Here is a 22,758-nt window from a genome sequence, read left to right as displayed (position 1 = left end):
AAAAAACCAGGTGGTAAATATTTGCATAGTTTTCTTTCAATGATGAATTATCTGAAATTCTTTCATCTAATATTATATTTGTCATCATTGACACATTGAGGAACTGATTTGTCATTTTCAATTGCAGACAAGGAGTGAAGGTATAGATCTGTATTTGATCTTCGCAGGTAGAATTTCTCAATGTGAACTAGTTATTTGCAAGCTTCTTGAGTGCATCTGATTTGTCATGAACGAGATGGTGTGGTCTGTGTGTACAGGATGAATATTACATGCTTCTTGAGTGCATCTGATGAAAGTTTCACATTGCTTTGCGATCTCAGTGGCGCGATAACTTCATATTATTAAACACATTAGCTACTAATTTCTTGAAAATCGTGGGGAAAAAGAATATTATACATTGTGAGGTCCTTCCGTCTATTTTTCTCATGATAACCTAATGCCCCCTTTTTATGGTTTGATTTTTTAATCTAGAACATAACTTGGGCATTGTAACTTTTATGCTGTGTCACTGTCTTCACGTTATCTGTTCAGAAGATAGTGGGGTTTGGCCTTTCAAGAATCTTACACTAAGACTATTTTTTTTTAGGTCAATGGTTCTCAGAATTGGTGGATATTCTCAGCTCTCGTCATTCTGGAAAACAAAGTGTTGTACATATTCCATGATGTGGTGCGTAAGGACCACGGCAATTTTGTAGTTGGGTAGTACCTGGAGATGCAATATGTCCAAGTTTAGCTCATATACCTTTGGTTGGGCACCCTTTAGTTCCGGAACTTGAATGAAATCTGCTCTAGTTTAGCTCATGTACCTTTGATCGGGCACCCTTTAGCTCCAGAACTTGAATGAAATCTGCTCAAGTTTAGCTCATATACCTTTGATCGGGCACCCTTTAGTTCCAGAAAGTGAATGAGATCACTTCAAGTTTAGCTCTCCTGCCTGTTTCTTTTGAAAATATTTCCCTTTTTCCAAATTTGTTACTCCCGTCATCGTTGCTGTCGTACTTCTTGCTTCTGAACACGGACATGGAGCTGCCGGTGATGGTGGAGGTCCACTCACTCTGTATAGCTAGTTGTTAGAAACGGAGGTGACCCTAATCACCCACTTGAAGATGGACCTATACCTAGGAACACCCACTCACTCTGTAGTGGACAGCTTTATGATTTCTAATTACTTAGTGTCTTTTGGTCCTTTTTGGCTGCAGGGCCGACCTTCTGGCTCCCGGGTGGCAGGGCCAACCTACAGATGAAGCTTGCTTCCGGGTGGCAGAGCCAACCTTCAGATGAAGCTTGGACCGTTGTGATCCCGGGGGCAAAGCTAACCTTTGCTAGATCACAATCCACGCACTAAGTACTTAGAAACTATACAAGCAGATTGGGAGACCAACTCTTTTAAACAACACTTTATTACACGAACAACAATATTACATGAGAGTGTGAACATTTCTTAAGTGGCTATCCTAGCACTCATTAACACACTCACCTAGCACTACAACCCCAACTCTCTCTTATGCTTGTGGCTTGTATGTGTTGTTGCCTCTCAGGTTACTAGGGGAGGGAGAGGGGGTTCTCATATATATAGACCATGGCGACACATATGGTGATGACATGTGTCCCTTACTCTAGAACCTTCCTAGATATTTTCTACTTTACCATACAACAAAAGATATTCTAAAATATTCCTAGATATTTTTTTACTTGCTTCTAGAACTTTCCATAAATATTTATATCCATGGTAATATCTTCATCTTCAAAATATCTTTTTCTTGCATGGTCAAGAGTATTCTAAAAGATTGACTTGCTTTCTTTTAATACTAGTCAATAAGGGTGATAAACCTGCTTGAGTCATGGTATTAGCAAAGATGGAGAAAACCAACTGTGTACTGTTTCAGTAAGAGAGTGCTGAGTAATGATGACTGCATGTCAATTAGCTAATTTAGTTATATGATATGAGCACCTTGTATCAGTAAATTATTTTTTGTCAAAGATCCCTGATTATGATAACAAATTGCGTACTGAAAATTTGTTATGGATGTAACCTTTGAGATATTGCTAAATTTGTTTTGTAACAGGAAATTGCGTTCCCGGCTCATTTCCATGCCTTGTATATCCTGAGTGAAATATCATTTCTGTGCTCTGTTATGCACCGATGTGTTGTGATGCTTTTAGCGTGTACTTTCATTTGCTATATATTAGTTGCTGCCAATTTTCTAATTGCTACTGTTACAAAGCGGCTGCAGGTTGGCTGCTGCAGCTAAGAAATAGCAATGGGGGGTTGTGAATGAGAGAAGGGATTTGGGATGTCAGGAAGCAAATGGGAATGAAGAGAACTATTCCCCATCCCCAATTGCTTTCTGATTTCCACAATCCCTCTCCAATTTATATGACCCCATTGCTGGTGTTGAATGAGTTGTGTCTTTGCGAGCATGTGAAAATTTGTGATGCGGTCTGTGTTAATTCTTGGGTGCTTTGTTGTTTGTTACTGTACCTGTCTTGGCTATGGGATCTGTTTCTGATTTCTGAAGGGCATTTGCAGGCCTGTGCACTCCATGAATCGTCGAGTAACAACATTCAGGAACACTTCATAAAAGTATTTTTCTATTTCCCTACAGATGTGTTGTATTTAGTTAAATGTATCCACAGCTAAGTTATCTCTTTCACTTTCAGCGCACTGAACATGACAAAGCCATTGGTGACATCAACATCATGCTTGACAAAGGCTTAAATGAACTCAAAGTACTCAAAGTCAATATGGACAAAAAATTTGCTGAGCATAAACAGTGGTATGTAACTATGAACAGGTGTTAGATCCCCTGATAATATCATTTTTATTTATGCCTGTGTATTTTCCTTTTCTTTTCCCCTGTTGCTGTTGTTGTTTCAATCTCTTGTAATTGTAGCATTAACTTTTTGTTTTGTTAAAAACAGCTTTGACCAAGCTATTGTCATACTTCGTTATGAACTAAAAAGGGATGCTGATGAGCAGAATATGAAGGTTCGTAGTTAGATATGAGCTATAATCTTTATAGTTCAGTGCGTATGAACTATAATTTTCATTTTTTATGCAGCACTGTGTTGATTTGTTGAATGTGAAGAATGAAATGAAAGCTAATGATTTGAAGATGGAGGGAAAGTTGGAGGCACATGAAATTAAGACTTCTTAAGAAGATTGTTGTTCTATGAATTTTTCTGTCAAAGATATTTATGATACTAATGCTGTCATTTGTCAGTATCGAACTCAGAAAAGGTGAACTAAAGAGACTGAAGAATCTCGGGTGGTTTTTTGAAGCAAGCTCAGCTATCATCAGTCGATTCTCGAACCTATTTGACTATGTTTTCAAAAAACCAGGTGGTAAATATTTGCATAGTTTTCTTTCAATGATGAATTATCTGAAATTCTTTCATCTAATATTATATTTGTCATCATTGACACATTGAGGAACTGATTTGTCATTTTCAATTGCAGACAAGGAGTGAAGGTATAGATCTGTATTTGATCTTCGCAGGTAGAATTTCTCAATGTGAACTAGTTATTTGCAAGCTTCTTGAGTGCATCTGATTTGTCATGAACGAGATGGTGTGGTCTGTGTGTACAGGATGAATATTACATGCTTCTTGAGTGCATCTGATGAAAGTTTCACATTGCTTTGCGATCTCAGTGGCGCGATAACTTCATATTATTAAACACATTAGCTACTAATTTCTTGAAAATCGTGGGGAAAAAGAATATTATACATTGTGAGGTCCTTCCGTCTATTTTTCTCATGATAACCTAATGCCCCCTTTTTATGGTTTGATTTTTTAATCTAGAACATAACTTGGGCATTGTAACTTTTGTGTTGTGTCACTGTCTTCACGTTATCTGTTCAGAAGATAGTGGGGTTTGGCCTTTCAAGAATCTTACACTAAGACTATTTTTTTGTAGGTCAATGGTTCTCAGAATTGGTGGATATTCTCAGCTCTCGTCATTCTGGAAAACAAAGTGTTGTACATATTCCATGATGTGGTGTGTAAGGACCACGGCAATTTTGTAGTTGGGTAGTACCTGGAGATGCAATATGTCCAAGTTTAGCTCATATACCTTTGGTTGGGCACCCTTTAGTTCCAGAATTTGAATGAAATCTGCTCTAGTTTAGCTCATGTACCTTTGATCGGGCACCCTTTAGCTCCAGAACTTGAATGAAATCTGCTCAAGTTTAGCTCATATACCTTTGATCGGGCACCCTTTAGTTCCGGAAAGTGAATGAGATCACTTCAAGTTTAGCTCTCATGCCTGTTTCTTTTGGAAAGATTTCCCTTTTTCCAAATTTGTTACTCCCGTCATCGTTGCTGTCGTACTTCTTGCTTCTGAACACGGACATGGAGCTGCCGGTGATGGTGGAGGTCCTGGAACACGACGTCCGCTCGCTCGCTTCCGTCTACTTCCATATCTCGATCTCGCGGCTGCCAGGCATGCAGCACGCCGGCTGGGCTGAAGCAGCAGAAACTGGCCACTGGGCTAAAAATAAGAAGACGGACCGGCCTGGGTCCGTGTGGATTAGCAGACAAGATGGCTCGGCCCAAGAGGAGATGGCTTAGTGTGAATCGGCCACTCTGTGTCATAGAAAGTTCTCAAAAAGCCGCTTGGGGTGCCATTTTTTGAATTTCCACTATGTCGGGGGGCAAATGTCGAAATATCAATTGCGAAATATAGATAGATGATAGGAGCGTACCTATATAAATAATAAATATATAGAAGAAGAAGTAGAATTGTCCATCGAAAAAGAATAAGATTTCTCCAGTCGATCGATTCTCGCGGCTCGGTCTCGGTAGATTTCTTCTCCTTAAAATACATCCGAGCAGAGGCGGACCCATAGTGGAAGCAAAGTGGGCTATTGCCCCACCTTAATTTTAAAACCCTTTTCTAACACTGCAAAATTAGAAAAAAATTATAGAGCGAAATAGCATCTCCTAGCAAATTCGGTCCAGCATCGACCGGCCCACCATCCGGCCCACCGCCGCTCCTCTCCCCCAGCCCCGAGTTACGTAGGAGTTCGTCTCGTTACGGTTGATGGTATATAAATCCGATGCGAATTTATGTTGATTGGTATCCTTTTAATCCAATCCTATAAATTAGGTCTTCTTCGTCCTCCAGATGCAGGTTCTTCCTAAAAAATTCGCGGGATCGAGTGCCAAGATGGCGAGTCGCCGCTTGTTTCAGAGATCGACGAGCCTACTCGGCGGCGCTCATGCGTCTGCCGCTAGGGCCGCCGCTGCTCCGGTACGTACCAACTCCGGTTACTCGGTATTAGACCCAACAAGCATCTTGTCTCCTCTCCCATCTTAGATCGATCTCAACTCTGAACCCCCGACTCAACCTCCGCCTCTCCGTCCGGCCGGCCGGCGACCATGGCTCGATCGACCTCCACCCCAAATCCTACCCCTCCTCGTCCTCCTTCTTTCATCGCGCGCTGCTGCGCGCTGTCCTATCGCAGAAGCGCTTCATGCGCCAGGTTTTCGGTCCTTCTCTCTTCGGGAGGCTCATTAACAAGACGGAACATATTAACATGAGTTCGGTTCAGCTATTTGCTTTTGCTTTTGCTTTTTTGCCTTCCCCCACGCATCTCTTTGGGATCGATCAGGTAGCCTTGCCTTGTTCAATTCAAAGTGTAGTATGGAAAACATTTAGCTATTAGTTCATCTGTATCTCATCCTCGTAGTTTTGAATTTTTTTTATTTCCATTGTACCTCCTGTTCGTGAGCCTGTTTCTGAGACGGTTTCTGTTCGTGAACCTGTGTTGACTAGTTAGATTTGGAGTGATCATGTAACTAAGTGATGAGTCTATTGCTCCAACTGAATGAACCACAAAATCAAGTTCCATCAGCAGAACATTTGACTGATGTGAACAAATACCATGTCTACTACAGAAGCCATTACAAGCAGTGTCTCTTTCAGGAGCAATGGAGCATTAACTGATCAAGTGGTCAGTAAATGACTCCACTGTCACCCAACGAGCAGGCCACCCACATAGTCCTAGGAGCTTGAGCACCTTCTGCTGCAATTCTTCAGTATAAACTATAAGATCCACTGCCAGCAGTAGTATATCCTTGCACAGGCTTCCACATGCATATTTTTTTTAACCTTATTGTATATCCCTAAAGTTCATCTTTTAACTTGTAAGTTATTCAATTTATACTTTTATTTCTACAAAGATATCAGAGATTCTTAAAATCCTCAGCGATCTTTACTGTCGAGCTGCTGTTCATCCAGGCATGGCAGTTCCTAATAAACATATTGATTCCTGGCTACTAAAAAGAATATATTTGCCTCACATGTTATTCTCCACATATTGGTGTAACAATGTTGATCAGAAATGCATGTTTGTATCTCATTTTTACTTGACCACAAGGCCAAGTGGACAATTTCCCTATTTGTGGCGGTCCTATAAGTATGCATCTTTGAGGATTTAGGATTTTAGTGCGACAAGATTGCATCAGTACTCTTCTCTAGGTTGGGAAAGAAATATATACCTCAAATGCGTGTTCTGACTTCTGTACTGCCTAACACAGCCTGCAAGGTACTTCAACATATTCCCATGCTCCCATGCTGATGCTAAAACAAGCTTGACAACAATTGGAATGCCATCAACTATCATGAATGGCATGAAGCCAGCTTTTCTTGATTTTGCTGGAGGAGTGAAGCGAACATTTTCATCGAGTGCACCCAAATCCAACAACCACAAATTTGCTAGGGAGACCGAAAAGGCTGCACGGTAAGCTCAAGATGCACCTTTCAATCCAGAAGCAGTGTAAGTCATACTCAAACGTGATGTGTTGGAAGTATGGGTCTATCTGGTTGAATCATGCTTCTTTTTTTGTATGAATCTAGCTTTCTGCTAGTGTTTTTCTAATTAAATGCCCTTGGGTGAATTTTGTCATCAAAGATATCTTTTGCTAGTTAAAATTTTAGGTCACTCTAGTTAAGTCTTATCCCTTCCCTACCCCAACTGATTAGACTAAAGTCTTATTGCTGCTGTTAGAAAGTTCATCAAGTCATACGGGAAATCTTTATGTCTACGTTGGAACATAACGTGCAAGAAAAAAGTTACTGGCTTGTAATAAGAAAAAATTGGAACATCACCATGAGAATCTTAAATGTCATTTTTATGCGAAAACACCTGGTGTTACCTAGGCTAACCGTCGTTTTCTCCTTTGCAATAATGAAAAAGAAAAGGCCATTGTTTTACCCTTTTGAGTTGGGAAACTTAGTCAAAAGCATATGAAGTTGGAGTGAATTTCGTAAGTTTTGTTTATTTCATATTTGTTGTTGGAATTATTGCTGTTAGAGTTCTTTTTCACAGTGGCAAGTGTGCAAAAATGAAACAAGTGGCAAGCGCGGCATTTTATTCTTTAGACACGTGCGGCCAGGCACCTTTTTATCTTATTTGCATTTATATGCAAAGAAAAGTCCATTGTGTCAGCAACTTGCTGCAAATACTTAATATGCTAACTAAAATTGGGGTGTTCATTGGTTTCTACTTGTGTAAGCAACTTACTGCAAATTCTTCATATGCAAACTGAAATTGGTATGTTCATTGGTTTCTTATGTGCAGGTATGAAACTGCAAAAAGAGATGCGGATACTATAGTCTTGATGAGTTTTTGTTTCTTTAATTTTTTCTATTTGTATACCCTTGATAATGCAAGGAGTAACAACAGTTCAAGTCGTTGCTTAAATTGCTGCAACTGCCCGTGCCAGGGTTCAAATCCTAAAGTTCAACAAGATTAGGAGCTGCCAGTACCATGAGGCGGCTGTGTTATGTTTTGTTGGACAAGACCACCCGTCTATCCCTCTGACTTTCTGTTCTTAATCGAATGCTCCCAATGCCAGCTAATGGCAGAGAAAACGTCTGGAGGTCCTGGAAGTAGTGTGCTTGCGTTGTCACTATTTCCTGATGCTACTTGTAATCAATATTTATTGTTGGGTTTATCCACTGAATGATACCTTACCCTACGATGCATACATGCTGCAACAGAACGGGGTTTTGTATGCATGGTTCCTCGTTTTGAAGATTGCCAGAGGCACGAGTCCTTGCAAAGTGTTTGCACATATGACATTTGTTGTGTTAAAATAGCAGCAAAAAAAAGCTCTCACAACTGCAGGTCTGCAAGCAGACCGCAGCTCCCAGAAGTCCAGAACATCAGTTTCACCACACAACAATGAAGATTAAGCTAGTCACTACGCGATTTCACAAGATTAAGCTCTCACAAGTGAGAGTTGTTTTAACACAAATAGTTCCGCAACCCAATAAAGAGTTGATTCCTAGTGGTATCCGATTCCCAGATGTTTGGAAATTGCTGTCGTAAATTCAGAAACTGTAACTCTTAAATGTAGAATTGATATATCAAAGCTCATCATCAGTGTGAAAAATATTATATGAAAATTCAACACTAAGTAACACAATATGCTCACATTTAACATGCTTCCAGGGTTGCTTTGACAACAATCTAGATTTTGCTTATGATCAGCATCCTCACAAATGCAGATGTTGAACATGAATTCTCTGTTCTACCAGAGTATCAACTTGCTACAGAACCAAGGTTTTCTATGCCCTTTAACAAACCATAGTGTACAAATCGTACTTTCTCATGTTGTTAGAAGATCAGACGGACAAGTCACCCACAGAAAAACTCGTGTGGCCTCTAATCAGTGAACAAATGTGTATCAGGTGAGAGTTTTGCTTCCTCTTCTGCATTTCCCTCGTGTGCTTCCACAAAAGGTTGAAGATGGATTGAATAAGTCAAGATATACTGACTGAATATCGTGGCCTCATGTTTCTTGAATGATATTCCATGGCAGTCATGCCGCTGATGACAAGGAACCTTTATTATCACTAAAACTGTCGGCCAAACAGCGAAGGTCTTGAACGATTTCTCCAATCTCAGGTCGATCAACATCATCTGTCATAGTGCACATCCATGCGACAGCAAGAGCCTTGTTGAGGTCATCAAACTTGGGTGCACAGCCAGGTAACCTTGGATCAAGTAGTTCCTCGATGTTGTTTTGACCTTGTAACTTGGATCTAGCCTGCAAAGGTGTTATTTTTGAAATGATAATCTAGGGAGAAATGAGATCAGGTACTTGAGACAAAGTGTAGTAGTTTACAACTGGGTGCATCACATCTCCAAAACGATGAATAGCTAACTGTATCTGGTACCAAATAACCCTCTCCGACAAGTAATGCATGACAAATTTCCATCAGTCTCTCTCTCTATATATATCCGTTAGTTCCACAGAAGATCTTATTTCAGACTATCCATATATTTGTGATGCTTCCAAATGAGCTGAAGCCTCTATTCCAAGTAGTTCCTGACAGGTCTTTTAAACTTGCTGCTCCATGCAAAAGTGTTATTTGTGAATGATGACCTAGGTAGAAAGAGAAAAGATACTTGCTGCAAAGTGTAGTCGTGTACACAACCAGGTGTGGCACTCTTTCCAAATATGAACCGTATTTGTACCAACAACTCTCTCCAGTATTATTTGTCTTCAGATAAGTAATAGACAAACCACATATATGTCTAACATGTCCAACAGTTTATATATCTCCATTAGTTCCAGAAATGATGTTTCAAGCTTAAACTGTCCATAGATTTGTTGGACTTTCAAACACAGTCAAATGAGCCACTACCCCAAAACTTCCTCTTAAATAACATAATCAGATCCGAAACTTTCCTTCTAATCCCATGACAAAATGGTCAACAAGTTAGGTACCGGGGAAGACAATTGAAGAGGGGAAAAAAGGAAATAAAGAAGAGTTAAATATATTGCTAGAAACAAGAAACGTACCCAAGAAGCTAGATGCTGTTCTTCGTCTTGTCTCTTACTATCGATGGCTTTACGTCCAGTAATGAGCTCCAAGAGCACAACCCCAAAACTGTAAATATCTGACCGGATTGATATGGATTTACAAAAAGCAACCTCTGGTGCCATATATCCAAATGTTCCCACCTGTCCAGATCCTGCGCCCCCAGCTGGGGCAATTTTAGCAGACCCAAAATCAGAAACCTTTGGCTCAAAGTCCATGCATAATAAAATGTTGTCTGATTTGATGTCCCTGTGAATGATTGATGGATTGACTTGGAGATGGAGTCTCTCCAGACCCTTAGCTGCACCAAGGGCAGTATTCATTCTTTTCTGCCAGTCCAACTCTGCAACAGTTCAGTTCAGTTATTAACAAAACTTGAGCATCAGAGCTTAGTAAATAAAAAATCCAGAAAAACATATGCACGTAGCATATACTTCAAAAGCAATAATCATCAAAACAAGAAAAGAATGGTTTCTCACATTTTTCTTTGATATACTACATCCACAGGTTCAAACTAGCATGAACGGGGTCGCAGTTTTACTTCTGGAGCTATAGTTTTCCTAGACAAACAAACAAAGTTTCGTTTTAAAGGAGTCTGGATTATACTTGCTACTATTTAGCTCACAAAACTTAATTGACACGACACATGCATTCTGCAAAATACAGAACAAAAAAAGTACAGATGACAAAATGGTTCAAAATTGTAGAATATCAATATATTGCCCTTGAGTTCATGCAGCAAACAGAGCAATCCAGAAAATGAAGGAAGTGCTTGCTTTTCAATAAAAAAGCTGCACAATGGAAGAGACTGTTGCGGTTGCCTAAAAGATCTAAGCAATTATGGAAACTAAAAGGTTGTGATAATTCTGGAGTTAATGGATAAAAAACCTTTGGGATTGAGTGATCTCTGCTCAGTTGCTATTTATCAATGTGTATTCTCTTGTCTCATTTTTGTACTTTAATCACTACAAATTTACCTGAGAGTTTGTATCTCTTTATTGGCACTGTTCTGGGTAGCCTGATTGCTTCCATCAAATCACATCAATTGTTAGCTTTGCAACAAATGTGCTACTTGTTGATCTCTTTAGCAGCCAATATCATTGGCAAGATGCCAAAGCCTTTCTTGATTGTTTTCCTAATTAATTATAATAGCTAGCCCATTCATAGTGGTCCTGAAATGTGCCCGCATTCTCATCTAGGTCCATGACCTCTCATAATGCATATCTATGTCCCAGAACTTGCTAATTGTACCGTGCATGATCCAAATCACCCGAATCAGTACTGATCCGCTTCCGTGGCACACTGACTATGGGAGATACCGAGATAGGAAGAGAAATGAGAGAGAAGGAAAAGAGAGCCCATAAAATTTGGATCTCAAATATCCACATCCACATAGGCGAGCAGCACCACGTAGTGGTGATTTTGATTTTGAGTGATACGTTAGCAAGCTTAGGGACATTGATATGCATTTTGAGAGTTTGTGGGCCTAGATGAGAATGTGGACAAGTTTAAGGACCGCTAGTAAGTTTCAATCTTAATTATAATCAAGTACATAACCAACCAAGTCTTATCAATTTATATAACTAAAGGATACATAGGTAGCAGAGAAGAGTGCAGGGATGGGAGCACTAACCACTCAAACATTTACGCATAGAACCCCAGTAAATATATTCATAAACAAGAAGTCGTTCACTTTCCTCAGAACAGCAACCAATTAGCCTCACAATGTTAGGGTGGTTAATTGAATTGAGCACAAAGACCTCCCTAAGAAACCCCCTTTGCAGATGGGCAGCTGTATGTCTAGAAACTCCACCAAAGCTCAACCGCTTGACAGCAACCTGGTAAGGTTCGAGAAGATAGTGAACTGTTATAATCTGGAAATATAGTAGTAACCATCCAAAACAGGTAACAAACTATGGGTACAGAATCCAAATTTGGCATTGTTTGAACATAAGATTTCTTGTTCCAATCAGACAATTTGGGGGGGGGGGGGGGGGGGGGGGTTATCTGTTTCACTGTGGCAACTACAATAACCCTGCATATGCTATTCCTAACACGTGATATGTGTTGCTGGTCAAGTTCAGCGATTTCATCATTTGATACAAGAGGACTGCAGGAAAAAAAATCTCCTCAATCAGCTTAGTGGTGACACAGTGACAGTGTTTTAAGATGTATGTATTACTATGATATGCAGCATATTGACCTTTCCAATCCCTGGTAAGCGGCCTTCATAGACTTTGGCTGAGCCTCCAGAGCCTATCAGGAGGTAATCATTGAAATTATCAGTTGCAGCAGATAGCTCTTTGAAGCTAAAAGTTTCCACATTCAGTGTGAATCTTGTATCCTCATCATCAGATCCTGTTGACACTACTCAAGACAACATCTAGTTAGCTCCAAATCCAACTTAATAACTATTATCTAAAGAGACATGCAGAATTGCAATTCAACAACACTAGGGATCTTGACTAGCCCAATAAAAATATAACTGAGTATTGCTTCAGTGCCCTCCCAAAAATTCAATTGCAGAATTAGATCCAGGGAGGACCTGAAGTAAAGAAGCACAAGAGCCATATCACTGTAATTCTGCATAAACAATTCATCCACGCTACGAGTTGGAGAAATCAAGAACAAACAAACGAACCTTCGTTTAGAAACCATCCAATTAATCGCGCATGTCTTTAAAAAAGCAAAGAAAACGGAAAATCAAGAATCCCACTCAGCGGCATGCATTTCTTTGAACGAATCAAGACTGGTAAATCAATCCGGTTTTTTTTCTCCTGAATGTAAGGGTGCATGTACTAATTGGTCGTTTCTGCAAACAGCTCGAGACTAAACATTGCAGAAAGGAATTCAAGGACCATAGGAACTACCTAAACTACCTTCAAACAAGCACGCGCGGTTGAAGATAAACGGAAAGGAAAACATCACAGAAAGCAAACCAAACAAAGAAACCAAGAAGTCAGACACGAACCCCCGCAAAACCCCCCGAAATGTTACCCAGGAAAAGACCCAACCTGCTGTTCCGGCCGCGGTGTCCTTCTCTTTGCCCCTCCCCAAATCTTTCAGATTGAAGAAGCGGCGCACCCTCTTCATCCTACCTCCTGGAAAGGGGGCGAAAAAGAAAAGGAAAGAACCCAAGAAAACCATCAGCCGAATCGAACCGGGTAAAGAACTGGTACAGACCCACGAGTTGGAAGATTCGGGGCAACCTCAGAGCAAGGAGCTCGTTCTTGCGGGGTGAATCGGACTCGCCGCTTGCTGTTTGATGGGAACCGGGCTCGAGGGAGACGGGCGGAAGCGAGAGAGCTTTACGAGTAGAGCGCGCAGGCGCGGGCGCGTTTGGCTTGGCGGAAGGGAAGAGGGGTATTCTAGAAAATGAAACGGAGAAGAGGGATGGATGTGTAAATATATATATGGGAGCTGGATGCATCCGTCGGCGGTCATCTAAAAATGAACAGCGCAGAGTTAGAGCCAATAAAAAGTTAATTTTTATATTGGTCAAAAGAATTCCGGATCCGTAAGTTGGATGGGAATTTTTTTCATTTTAGAACAGTCATGTGTATAATTTATAGGCTTATTGTAATAGGGTTGCACACGCCCTAGCGGCATTGGGCTAGAAGTGTCCTCATGGTGAACTTCTCCACTGGAAAGCCTTTTCCACTCAAAAAAAAATATGTACAATTTATTGGCTCATTGTAATGTTCAAATTAACCACTAGAGTGGTTGCTCAATTATGAATTGAAATTTATATATGCTCCAAAAGAATTACTCCCTCCGTCTCAAATTATAATTTATTTTGACTTTTTCAGTATATATAGTTTTGGTATGTATCTAGATATAGTGTATACGTAGTGTATATCTAAGTGCATAGTAAAATATATATATCTAGAAAAGATAAAACAAATTGTAATTTGGAGGGTGCAAATGTGTCATGCGTAGAGCATTCCTCTTTTGTATTTGGTTGAGAAAAGTAAGGGTTGCTGTCGGTATATACGGACAGGAGTACCTCCTGCTAGGGTGTCTAGACCCTTAGCGTCTCGCTGTCGCCTTACAGGAGGGTGCGATAGTGTCAGGCTCCGGCGTGTGTGCCAAGCGCATCGTGGTGGATGCGCGCCACCACATGCTCGAGCGCCTATCCTCCATCATCGCCAAGGAACTGCTCAACGGCCAGAAGGCCATTGTAGTCCACTGCGAGGAGATCTGCCTCTCGGCGGGCCTAACCCGCCAGGAAATCATCTGACAGACTGTCCACCCTGATGGGCAGAGGGTTTTCCAAGCCCACATCCTTATCCTCTGGGAGACGGGACATACGGTCCGGACCTGGCAGGTGGGACCATCGTCTCCGGACCTCCCCCCTAAGCTCATATAGGTCTGGGCCCCCCACGTACCCATGAGGGCAAGGTACTTGGGGATGGCCTCCACAGGCCCGGACCCCCCAGGGGGTCCGGCGCAGCCACGTGTGGGAGCCAGACTCCTATGGGCCTGTCTCTCCAGCTGGCCTCGGGGGCCCGGAACCCCCTATATTCTCCGGGAAGGGGTCCGGCGCCGCTACGTGCCACCAAGGTGGCGACTCCTGGGTCGGCCCTGCAAGAAGGCCCTCCGTAGGACGCTAGCCCAACAACCGCATTAAATGCGGGTAGGTGGGCTGTGCGCGCCCCAGTCAAAGCATGGTCTGCCCAACTGACACCACGGTAAGCCCGCCTGTTACCAAAACGGCGCGTCACTGTGCTCTGCGCGCGGGCAGACGGCGTCCAGTCACATCACGGCGCCGCGCGCGTGAGTAATGATGGCCTGCTGCAGGTGCGCTGAGGCGTGCGCTGCAACAGTGCGCGCGGAGGCGAAGGCGCGGCAGGGTCAGTGCTGTTTCTTCGTCTGTCAGAGGGTCCTGACCAGTGGCAGCACAGCTTCCACTGTTGGGTAACACTGGCAGCAGACACTGTGCCGGCAAGGCGGCACACGGCCATATCTTGGCTGTAGATATGCACATCAACTTCCCGATTGTGAGGACTACAGAGAGGAGCTGGAGATGAAGATCTCCATATCTCTCGTAGAACAGGCCCCTGTTGGCCGGACCCACCTGTCGGGACCCCGCACTGTGTAAGCGCTCCCCTTAGTTTATAAAAGTGAGAGTGTACTCGTTAGAAAGGCATCCATCGAAGGTCTCATAAACAAGGACTCCCTGGCTTTCTCAAGCAATACATACCCAAGTGGATGTAGGATATTACGCTCCGGCGGTCCGAACCACTCTAAAATTCTTGTGTCTTTCCTGTGATCATCCGTCCATCAATCAAGCGCTCTTAGGTTTTCTCCAAACCCATCCTTAACTAGGATTAGGCGGGTGCATTCCGCCATCCGGCTGGAGATTTCCTCCGACAGTTACATTACATGCTTGCATATTATCACATTACACCAAGTGCAGGCTAACAAAAAAATTATATTCTGAGTTTAAACATACAAACTAAATGAAGCTCTTTGTTTCGGAAAGAACAAAAGTATAAAAGGACAGCCGTCTGTTTAGGGCGGTTTGGCACAAACCAGTGTCGAACACCAGCCAGGAAAAGATGAGCAAGTCGAGCTCGGCACCGGCCGCCGGTGCAGCGGCTTGGCAGGCCCAACCGCACCGGCCATGGCCGGCATCCATCGAGCTGAGGCAAGGAGCAAGTGCACAGATAGAGATCAGCTCTACAACTTGAATTCCTTGGCAATTCCCAGATCATGAGTGCCATTTGACATTTGTCCTTCAGGACTTGGTGGTGTGACATCCCTGCTCATGGGCTAGATGGACCGGACTGAATTTGGGTACTGTAGCGACGTGCTATTGTAGCGCCGCGGGGTACTCCTAAAGTTAGTTCCAAATCGGAAACAGAGAGGGAGCCGAACCAGCTTAAATAGTTGGTTGTAGGAAGCTATTACTTCTGGTTTAAACCTTTTGCGCGAAACGAGAACCTGATTGTTACACTTGGAGCTTGATCGAGTCTTTTTTTTTCAATCTAGAAATGAGATTATAAAAGAGTCATATATTGTTACAACTTGGCACGGATGGAAAGTCATTTGATCTCGAGAAGAATCCTAACGATCCCTGTTTCCAAACTTGTACATGTAGTACATCCATCCATGATATCAGGCGCACAAGAAAGAAAGAAAGAAACCCCTCTCCATGTCGGTCCTGCGTCGACGCCACAGGCATGGACCACGACGCCGCGTCGCCGCCATGGGCCGAGCTCCCCGCCGAGGTGCTCGGCGAGGTCGCGCGCCACCTGCACGACGCCGCGTGCTTCCTGCGCTTCCACGCCGCGTGCAGGGCGTGGCGCGCGGCGTCGTCGGCGCCGGCGCCGGTGGCCCTGCACCCGTGGCTCGTCGCGCCGTGCGGCCTCTTCTCCTCCGGCATGCGCTTCCTTTGGCCGTTCTCGCCGGGGGAGGGGAAAGGCGGCGCATACCTGCCCCACCCCCCGGCCCTCCGCGGCAGGAGGTTCGACAGCGCCGACGCCGCCAGCGGCCGTGTCCTCGCCGCCGGCGTTTTCGGCGACGACCGCACGGCCAGCCTCGTGAAGCCGCTCACCGGGGACGCCGCCCCGCTGCCTCCGCTGCCTTGCGTTGTCGCCCCGGGCCCCGCGTAGTCGAGGGGCGTCTTCTGCAGCAACGGCGCCGTCCTGTGCGACACCACGGTCGGCCGTCTCGTCGCAGCCGTCCTGCAGCCCGGCGAGGCGGACTGGGAGGAGATTCACGTGGCATCCCCGGTGGGGCTGGGCCTCCGCGACGTCCTGCGCCTGGACGAGCACGACCGCCGCGCCGCGGCGCTGTGCTCCGTCGGCGTCCTCGCCGGCGGCAACCGCGCCGTGGCGAAGCTGCCGCCGAAGCCCGAGGGGGACAGGTACGTGCTCGAGTACCGCGGCGAGCTGCTGTGCGTTGACTTCCTGAACGTCCACGCGCTGGAAGCGGGCGGCGACGGGGCGGCTCCTCCCCAGTGGGTGGAGAGGGAGCGCGGCCGCGGCACCGAGCGCGCCTGCCTGTTCCTCGGCTGGGAGAGCAGCTTCGCCGTCGACGCTCGGGAGTTCGCTGGTGCGGAGTTGGCCGGCGGGTGCGCCTACTTCGTGGGCAGGGATCCGAGGTGGACGACGACGGAGAGCGAGGAGGTCCAAGGCGTGTGCAGGTACAGGCGTACAGCTTCAAGGACGGCACGGTGACGGTCGTGGACGAGTTGCCGGCCATGTTTGACAGGAAGTCCATGTGGTACACGCCGCGGCCAAGGATATCACCGGTGCCTTCTTCACGAGAGCCGGCGATCAACCCAACAGATCAGGCTTCATGATGAGCTAGTAATTATAGTTTACACATACTAACCTTGTACTGCCCTTTGCCTATTTATTTTCGTATTGATCAAGGATTCATGATGAGCTTCAAGTAAACCTTGCATGAATTGTTTTTGTAAACCTGATCCTTGATTTTTGTAAACAGTCCATGAAGGTTCATTTTGTAATCCTTGATCCTTGATTCATGTGGGGGCTCGTTTTTATAGTTTACACATACTAACCTTGTACTGCCCTTTGCCTATTTATTTTCGTATTGATCAAGGATTACAAAATGCAAACATATTTGCAAGTAATTATATTCAAGTTACAGTGAAACTCTTTCGTATTTGGGACGAACTGATTTCAGCTTTCAAGTAAACCTTGCATGAATTGTTTTTCAAAGAACTCGAACAGATGACGCCGCCCCGTGCAACCCAGTGGGTGCGGCGCGGGCAGAGTCCAACACTGACGCGGCCGCCCCGATGAACTCCAATCCGCTGCACCTGGACGTTGCGACGCTGCTCCCCGGCGTCGGATCCAAATGTCCATGGCGATCTCCAAGTTCTCGCGCACTCTCGCGTGCCGGCCTCGGATCGGAGCACGCACAGCGGTGATCTCGGTCCGACGAGGCGCCGCTGGCCTCTCCAGGCCCGTCCAGGCTCAACTGAGCGAGTAGCTCCGCAGCTCGCGCCTCGCGGTCGGTGCCAGTGCCGGCGGCGTGGCGCGCCGAACCGCGGTGCCGCGTCGGCGCCCTCCTGTCCACGTCTCCATGACGAAGCAGACTGATGGCACCTCCTCCTCCCTAGAACTCCGGAACACGTCTTCGCACCGTCTAGAGCAAAGGAGAGCTGGCGGTGGAGGCCAGGACGGCGTGATTGCCGTCCATGGCGCCGGCCGTCACCGAACCAGGGGCGGACGGTATTGGATTTACGTCCCGGGGTGGACCGTAAATGAAATACCGTCCACCCCTAGGCCTCTTTCAGCCGTCGGATTGCAATTGAGCGGCCGAGATCGACGCGGATAACTGCAGGCAGCGAACGTCCTCTTCGTCTTCCTCTCGCGACGGGCCGCGCGGCGTTCTGTCCCCGGCAACGACGCGCTGCTGCAGCGTTCCTGCTCAAAGCTCCCATGAGCTAGAGCGCGGCGCCGCTCAGAAAGGCAGCTGCCCCCAGGATCGCGGCGAAGACGGAGTCCGTCTCCGGAAGCTGGCACAGCCACCAGAAGGAAGCGACGGGCATGGAGACTCGATGGAGACTGATCGTGGGCTTGCCCGTGCCTGTCCATCTGGACGAGAAGGCGACACCTCCACCTCGTCGGGCCGCGCCGCCACGCTCGTCGGTAAAGATGGTCGACGACTGCGCCATCTCGCCGGCACACAGGTCTGGTGGGCGACGTCCTCGGCGAGCATCGTCTTGCTGGTGCTGGCGAGCATCGCAGGAGCACCCTGCGCGCGAGCCGCAGGCCGCAGCACCGTGTGCATCGGCGGCGGCGGCAGAAATTGTGCGGCCGGCCCGTACGCTGCTTGAAGCTCCCGGTGGGCCTCAAGGATCTACACTGCATCAGTAGGTCACGTACTCTCAGTTGACACCATCCAGCAGACACTGAAGGAGACACGATCGAGCTTCGAGCCGACGACGAGCAGAGGAAAGGCCTTCACTTCGTGAGCTCTGCTGCCGCAGCATCGTTCTCTTCGCGAGCCCCACTATGCTACGACGTCCAAGGAAAAGCCAAATAGGATCGACACCTTAGCGATCGCTGTCGCTGCTGCCATGCCAGCACGGCCCCGGCGGCCCCGTCGCACGAGCTCCAGCCTACGGCTGCTCGCTCCGTGCGACCCAACACCCGAGTGTGGCGAACCGTGCGCTGCTTCCAGGCCCGTGCTTCCGGGGTGAGGTCGGGGATTGATGGACGGGACGGGCCGCCTCGATTCCGGTGGTGACAACGGCGACGGACAGGCGGCACGCAGGAGCGGACCTCGACCAGGGGGGCATATGCAAAATACAAGGTTCTAATTGCAAATATTCGGATCACGATTATTAATCGCGATCCGAATTTATAAATACTCGGATCGCGATCCATAATTGCGATCCGATTTGGGGAGTTATATGTAAATTTATCGGAGGTCATTTGCAAATGTTTTGGCCGGCGACATGCCACGCGGCGAGGTCGCTTGCGCGCGCCGCCGGCGCTTGCCCAGTCGCCACTCGCCAGGCGTGAGGCGTCCCGCGCTTGCCTCCATCAGGTCCACCCACGCGCACCGTCCGTGACTGTACCTCATCCTGAGATGCTGCGGTAGGAGCGTCGCGCGCGCGGTGGCTAGTGGCCGCGGCCGGTGGGGGATGCCACTCACCGCCGAGTGGAGATGTACCTAGCCTACGGGAGGCCCCCGCGGACGGCGGCGACGCTGCAACAGTTCAGAGGATGGAGTGGGGTGCCAATCATTCTCTGTTCTCATTTTACACGGTGGTTGCCCGCCTCCTGCTGTTCTTGAGCCGCTAACCCACTACACGGCAGATTCCGCCGCTCCTCATGGCCTGCAAACTCCCGGCTGCTCATTCTAGTTGCAACGCTTGGTCCGAATTCGGCCGCCTCAGCTTCGTGTAGTGGCTTGTTGCCGGCCACTGCGAGTCTGCACATCAGGTGTTCGCTACTTTGCCATCATGGTAAGTGGTGGTTTGACTAAACCTTCCCTGCCCTTTTTAGCTACACCACACAGCCTAATGCCTCAGTGTCGAGAGTTCTGTCAGAGCACGAATTGCAGCTTTTCTTGAGGCCACGTCTCACCCATGCTGTAAACCGTGAACTCTTGGAGCTTCAGTCCTTAGCACTACTAATGCACGGCTGAACTACCGCTACATGAGGGATTCTAGTCAATGCCCATTCTGTCCTCAGGAGGAGAACTGGATAACTGTCCCCATCTTTTTCTATACTATCAACTAAGCAAGGTTTTGTGGTCTTTTTCTAGGTGTTGATCTCTTCTCCATGCACCATATCGACAGGTGGAGTTTTTGTGGACGGCACCAAATCCTTTTCAAGATCAATCAGCTAAAGTTAAGAGCACGGTTCCGATCTGCATCATTTGGAACATATGGAATTGTTGCAATGCTAAGGATTTCAGAAGTGAGGATGAATCGAGTCTTTAAATTTCCCCCTGCTGCCAAGGTGTTCTTATTCTCTGGTCTCAGATGCTACAAAGCTGAGGACAAGGATCGGTTATTAGAATGAAGCAATTTCTTTTCCATGTAACTTAGGATTTTTTTCCCCCTTTAAGGTCCTTTTACCTTCTGTTCTTGCCTCTCATGCCTTCCTGTACTCTCCCTGATCAGGTTTTCCTTGATTTCTAAATGACTGTAACTTGTAGTCTTTTGGTGATAAAGGTTTAGGCAACCTTCATTGGCTGCTGTAGTTTGCCTATAAAAATGGTGGTTTGGCTTGATTCTGACTTTGATCAGGCTCTACATTGTTGCTTTGGAGTCACAGATCAAAGATAATTAAAGATTGTTCATCAGTTTTGAGTGTTGGTGTGGATGGATTTTTTATGTTACCTCTGACATCAACAGGACACACGGTGCTGGTGATGAAAGTGATATCAGTGTTGAACAGTGACATATAGTCACATAGGTAAAACATAACAAAAATTTACAGGGATTGTAGCTACAAGTAGGAGGTCTTAGACCAATCAAGTAAGGAGATACAGCAGGTGAGAAGAGGAGGAGAGAGGCCGAAGAAAAAGAAAGGGAACTAGCCTATTCTACACAGGAAAGAAGCTGCAGAGCTGCTCCACTCTGTCAGTTTTATTTTGTCCAGGGGATTGCTGCACTCAGCATACAAGGAACAAGAACAGAAAATGTGTTTGACAGTTGCCCGACAAATGGTAACTCCTGAAACAAGAGAAACCAATGCATAGGAAAACCTTTCATTTTAATTTTAGTGAATGCATAATATTCTTGGGAGTTGTCACTTCTCTTTGGTTTTTTAGCACAGGTGGTGATTGAGCAATGGTGGTCAATGACTGTGCGTTGGTGGTTGTCTGAGTATCAATACAGTGCACAATGACCCTAGAAAAGAGAACACTTTTGGCACAAAATTCCAAATCTGCATTTGATCAAAGGGATACTGTGAGCTAAAGATCGTCGCACCATTCCCTTAAGCTTGCACATTCACCAACTTGATCTGGTTCTTTTTGTAGCAATCCATTTTCTGAACCTTATAACAGGTAACACACAATGACTGTAGGATTTGGAAATTGCTGAACAACCCGTATTTGATTTTGGATGCAAAAGCCCCTCTTTGCATGAATCAGGTGAGGACACCACTGGCACAGCCTCATACCGATCCTTGCTTCTACAGACTACTGAGCTTGGTACTGATCCCTGGCACGACCTCATGTTTCCATTGGACAAATTGACTGGGGGCTAGCTAGCTGATTCGGCAATGATACTTGGTGATTCAAGAGGTAATCGGCTGTTCTGATTACAACATCTGAAATGAAATAACTGAACAGGATTTACAGGCTGATGTGAATTTTGCTCGATTGCAACACTGTTTTAACAAGCAGTAGGTGATTGCATATTTGCATTGAGGACCTGAATGCTGAATTGCAAACAAGGGACGCTATTCAGTTAAAGTCTCAGAAAACTAGGAAAGCAACTAATCAAAAGGAATAATAGATGGGCATGGACATTCACTGAAATGTTCAGGCAAGGGGCAGAGTGAAGCACTGCCTCTAGCAGCCGCGAACATTGACGACAGGCACAAGCTCAATGCATCAATTCTCATGAAGAATATGCAGACAGATTGTGTTTTTGATGGAGGGACCCCTAAATTAACCCGGGTCATTTCGGCTTCTAGGGAAGAAGCACAGCAGTGGTCAGGGGCTCGAGTAGTGTCTTATCTCCTGCCCTGGCTCCCACCTCCTAGTTCTTTTTTGGTCTTGGGTCCTGTGGTCTGGTCCTGACCTTTTTCACTAGAAGACAGCTTAGAGTGTAATCTTAGGGTGTGTTACAGGTCCTTCAATCCTGTAACAGTTTTGTTTTGAGGCTCTTTAAACACCCTCCCTTTTATTCTTCTTAATATATTGATGCGCAGTTCTCTTGCGCGTTCGACAAAAAAAAATGCAGACAGATGTGTCCTCCAACAATAGGGCATGTAGATCGTGAATACACTTCCTCTTTGCAATCTGTTAATTACATTGAATTCACTAACTTCCATACGCAGGGGGGGGGGGGGTTCCAATTGGCAATCTGTTCTTTCCATCAGTTAGGACTAACAGTAGATTCAGAATAAGGCACAAGGATCCATCATCGCTCAATCGCTCTCAACGCCAAAGGCAGTGATAAGCATGGTTTGATTTACTTTCCTGAAGACAGGAATGTCTGATTCTGCAATGAAATGCATAGCGACGTGACGCTGCCGATGCGGAGGCGGTAGGTCTTCCCCGGCACGGCAGTGAGCAGCGCCGGCAAGGCGCGGTCCGGGCAGGAGGGGGTTGCAGGAGCCCGCTGGGAGCAAGCGAGGAGCAGCTGAACATTTCTCGGCCGTCGATCATCAGAGAACGTGGCTCGTCGACGAAGTCGAGTGGATCGGACGCGATCGCGTCGGCCTGGCCGTAGACGCTCTTGTGCCACCGGT

The 22,758-nt window shown here is 46.0% G+C and overlaps 2 protein-coding genes across 6 annotated transcripts; one reads left to right on the top strand and one right to left on the bottom strand.

The window, feature by feature from the left end:
• The first annotated feature begins 5,057 nt into the window (after positions 1 to 5,057).
• Positions 5,058 to 7,986, top strand: LOC112897304. Of its 2 annotated transcripts, none has more exons than XR_003229628.1 (3): positions 5,058 to 5,254; positions 6,544 to 6,782; positions 7,587 to 7,986. XR_003229628.1 is itself a non-coding variant. In XM_025965580.1 (3 exons), exons 1-3 carry the CDS (start codon positions 5,129 to 5,131, stop codon positions 7,759 to 7,761), a joined length of 504 nt encoding a protein of 167 aa, XP_025821365.1. In that variant the 5' UTR covers positions 5,063 to 5,128; the 3' UTR covers positions 7,762 to 7,986. The 2 variants fall into 2 exon arrangements, 1 of the variants encoding a protein (XP_025821365.1); XM_025965580.1 differs by having other exon boundaries at positions 5,063 to 5,254; positions 6,544 to 6,746.
• Positions 7,987 to 8,424: 438 nt separating this feature from the next.
• Positions 8,425 to 13,193, bottom strand: LOC112897227 (probable serine/threonine-protein kinase PBL21). 4 transcript variants are annotated; one of them, XR_003229606.1, is made up of 7 exons: positions 13,048 to 13,193; positions 12,853 to 12,939; positions 12,042 to 12,205; positions 11,472 to 11,676; positions 9,820 to 10,181; positions 9,139 to 9,708; positions 8,928 to 9,060 (listed from the first exon to the last, which is right to left on the bottom strand). XR_003229606.1 is itself a non-coding variant. In XM_025965479.1 (6 exons), the coding sequence occupies exons 2-6, from the start codon at positions 12,929 to 12,931 to the stop codon at positions 9,676 to 9,678; spliced, it is 843 nt and encodes a 280-aa protein (XP_025821264.1). In that variant the 5' UTR covers positions 12,932 to 12,939; positions 13,048 to 13,193; the 3' UTR covers positions 8,425 to 9,675. The 4 variants fall into 4 exon arrangements, 3 of the variants coding, with proteins under 3 accessions (XP_025821264.1, XP_025821261.1, XP_025821263.1); XM_025965479.1 differs by having other exon boundaries at positions 8,425 to 9,708; XM_025965476.1 differs by lacking the exon at positions 9,139 to 9,708 and having other exon boundaries at positions 8,425 to 9,060.
• Between the last annotated feature and the right edge of the window lie 9,565 nt (positions 13,194 to 22,758).

The sequence above is a fragment of the Panicum hallii genome, chromosome 6 (assembly GCF_002211085.1).
Source record: "Panicum hallii strain FIL2 chromosome 6, PHallii_v3.1, whole genome shotgun sequence".
Classification (NCBI taxonomy): Eukaryota; Viridiplantae; Streptophyta; class Magnoliopsida; order Poales; family Poaceae; genus Panicum; species Panicum hallii.
This window is presented reverse-complemented; position numbering and strand designations above follow the sequence as displayed.

Bases quoted from the DNA above. Each gene is read 5' to 3' on its own strand.
- LOC112897304 (XM_025965580.1), top strand. From the start codon at position 5,129: ATGCAGGTTCTTCCTAAAAAATTCGCGGGATCGAGTGCCAAGATGGCG. The intron at 5,255-6,543 runs GTACGTACCAAC...TGCCTAACACAG, and splicing joins CTAGGGCCGCCGCTGCTCCG to CCTGCAAGGTACTTCAACAT. The intron at 6,747-7,586 runs GTAAGCTCAAGA...TCTTATGTGCAG, and splicing joins GAGACCGAAAAGGCTGCACG to GTATGAAACTGCAAAAAGAG.
- LOC112897227 (XM_025965476.1), bottom strand. From the start codon at position 12,931: ATGAAGAGGGTGCGCCGCTTCTTCAATCTGAAAGATTTGGGGAGGGGC. The intron at 11,677-12,041 runs GTCAATATGCTG...GAACCTTACCAG, and splicing joins GCTTACCAGGGATTGGAAAG to GTTGCTGTCAAGCGGTTGAG. The intron at 9,061-9,819 runs GTACGTTTCTTG...ACACCTTTGCAG, and splicing joins AACAGCATCTAGCTTCTTGG to GCTAGATCCAAGTTACAAGG.